At 62.2% G+C, this 1,623-nt stretch overlaps 1 protein-coding gene across 1 annotated transcript in view; it reads left to right on the top strand.

Moving 5' to 3' along the window:
• The window catches only part of KLC3 (kinesin light chain 3), a 15,508-nt gene that overhangs the window by 12,914 nt on the left and 971 nt on the right, over positions 1 to 1,623 (top strand). The window contains exons 5-7 of the mRNA XM_015561196.1: positions 42 to 143; positions 652 to 825; positions 1,571 to 1,621. Coding sequence (XP_015416682.1) covers positions 42 to 143; positions 652 to 825; positions 1,571 to 1,621 — 327 coding nt within the window. The remainder of the gene's footprint in view (positions 1 to 41; positions 144 to 651; positions 826 to 1,570; positions 1,622 to 1,623) is intronic.

Raw genomic sequence — 1,623 nt, 5'->3', positions numbered from 1 at the left:
CGTGCCTTCCTGCTCCTGACCCGACTCCCCGGGCCCCACAGGTGGCTGCCACCCTCAACAACCTGGCCGTCCTCTACGGAAAGCGCGGGCGGTACCGGGAGGCCGAGCCCCTGTGCCAGCGCGCCCTGGAGATCCGTGAGAAGGTCCTGCCCCGCGCCTGTCCCGCGGGCCCCTCCCATCTGACCCTGAAATGTTCAATTTTGTGGCTCTGTGGCCCCAAACCTGTGAGCCCTGACCTTTTACACCGCCTCACGGGGTGTTGTGGGCTAACCATTTAAGCCTAGAGCACCTTTTACGCCGCTTCATGGGGTGTTGTGAGCTAACCATTTAAGCCTGGAGCACCCATTCCCAGGAGCCACCATGCTTGACCTGCCCTGCCCTCCGTTCGACCTTGACTCCGACTCTGACCTCTCCTAACTCACCTCTGTGCCCCAACCTGGTACAACCCCTCCCTGATAGAGTCATTTGAACCTGCACCCCAAGGTCCAGGTGGTTTCTGGACCACCGTGACCTCTGACCCGAGGAAGCTCCAGTGGGTGTAACTTCAGCCCAACCCCCTGCCATTCTCCACTTGGATGCTGTAACCCCTGGCACGTGGCCCCGGTGATGGCTGCTGGCGTGACGCGGCTGACAGTCCCGGATGACCCCTAGGTCCTGGGCGCCGACCACCCGGACGTGGCCAAGCAGCTCAACAACCTGGCGCTGCTGTGCCAGAACCAGGGCAAGTTCGAGGAGGTGGAGCGGCACTACGCCCGGGCCCTGGGCATCTACCAGGCCCTGGGCGGGCCCCACGACCCCAACGTGGCCAAGACCAAGAACAACCTGGTGAGGCCCTGGGTGGGGACGGGCACGTGCAGGGTGGGAGGCGGAGGCCAGGAGCCCCCTCGCCAGGCCGGTGGAGAAGGGGCTCCGAGACCCCAGCTGGGCCCGGGCTGGTGAGAGCGGAAGCGGCAGGAACGCAGGTCTGGTGCCAGGGAGCAGCCCCGGGAAAGAAGCTGGAGACGGGCCGGAGCGGGGACAGCACCAGGCGTTTATTGAGCCTGGATCCCTTAGTGCTTCCCCCGCACCGTCCATTTGCTGCTGTTTGTTAATCCTCACTGAGGATATAGTTTCCATTGTTTTTTTTGTGTGTGTGTTCTTTAAGAGAGAGTGGAGGGGAGGGAGGGAGGGGGAAGAGAGAGAAAGATCAATGTGAGAGACACATAGCCATCAAATCTGCAACACAAGCATGTGCCCTTCACCGGGAATTGAACCCGGACCTTTCGGTGCATGGGCTGGTGTTCTAACCACTGAGCAGCACACCAGCCAGGGCCGCACCACCCATTTCTCAAAGGACCCTGGGAGGTAGGTGTTCTTGTGGCCCCATTTTGCAGATGAGGAAACAGAGGCACAAAGGAGAGCAGGGAACAGGCTGAGCCAGGAGGCCCCCTGCCCTGGTCACTGAGGCAGGAAGTGGTGGGGCTGTGAGCTCTGCTGTTAGGAGGTCTGGGTGGGAGCGGCTGGCTGTGCCCGGTCCAGAGCGAGAGCTCCGGAGGAGCCAGAGCCGAGATCACCGGCCACGCCCCCGCAGGCCTCCGCCTACCTGAAGCAGAACAAGTACCAGCAAGCGGAGGAGCTGTACAA

This window comes from Myotis davidii, unplaced genomic scaffold (genome assembly GCF_000327345.1).
Source record: "Myotis davidii unplaced genomic scaffold, ASM32734v1 scaffold796, whole genome shotgun sequence".
Lineage (NCBI taxonomy): Eukaryota > Metazoa > Chordata > Mammalia > Chiroptera > Vespertilionidae > Myotis > Myotis davidii.
Note: the sequence above shows the minus strand (reverse complement) of the source record. Positions and strands in the feature narration are given on the sequence as shown.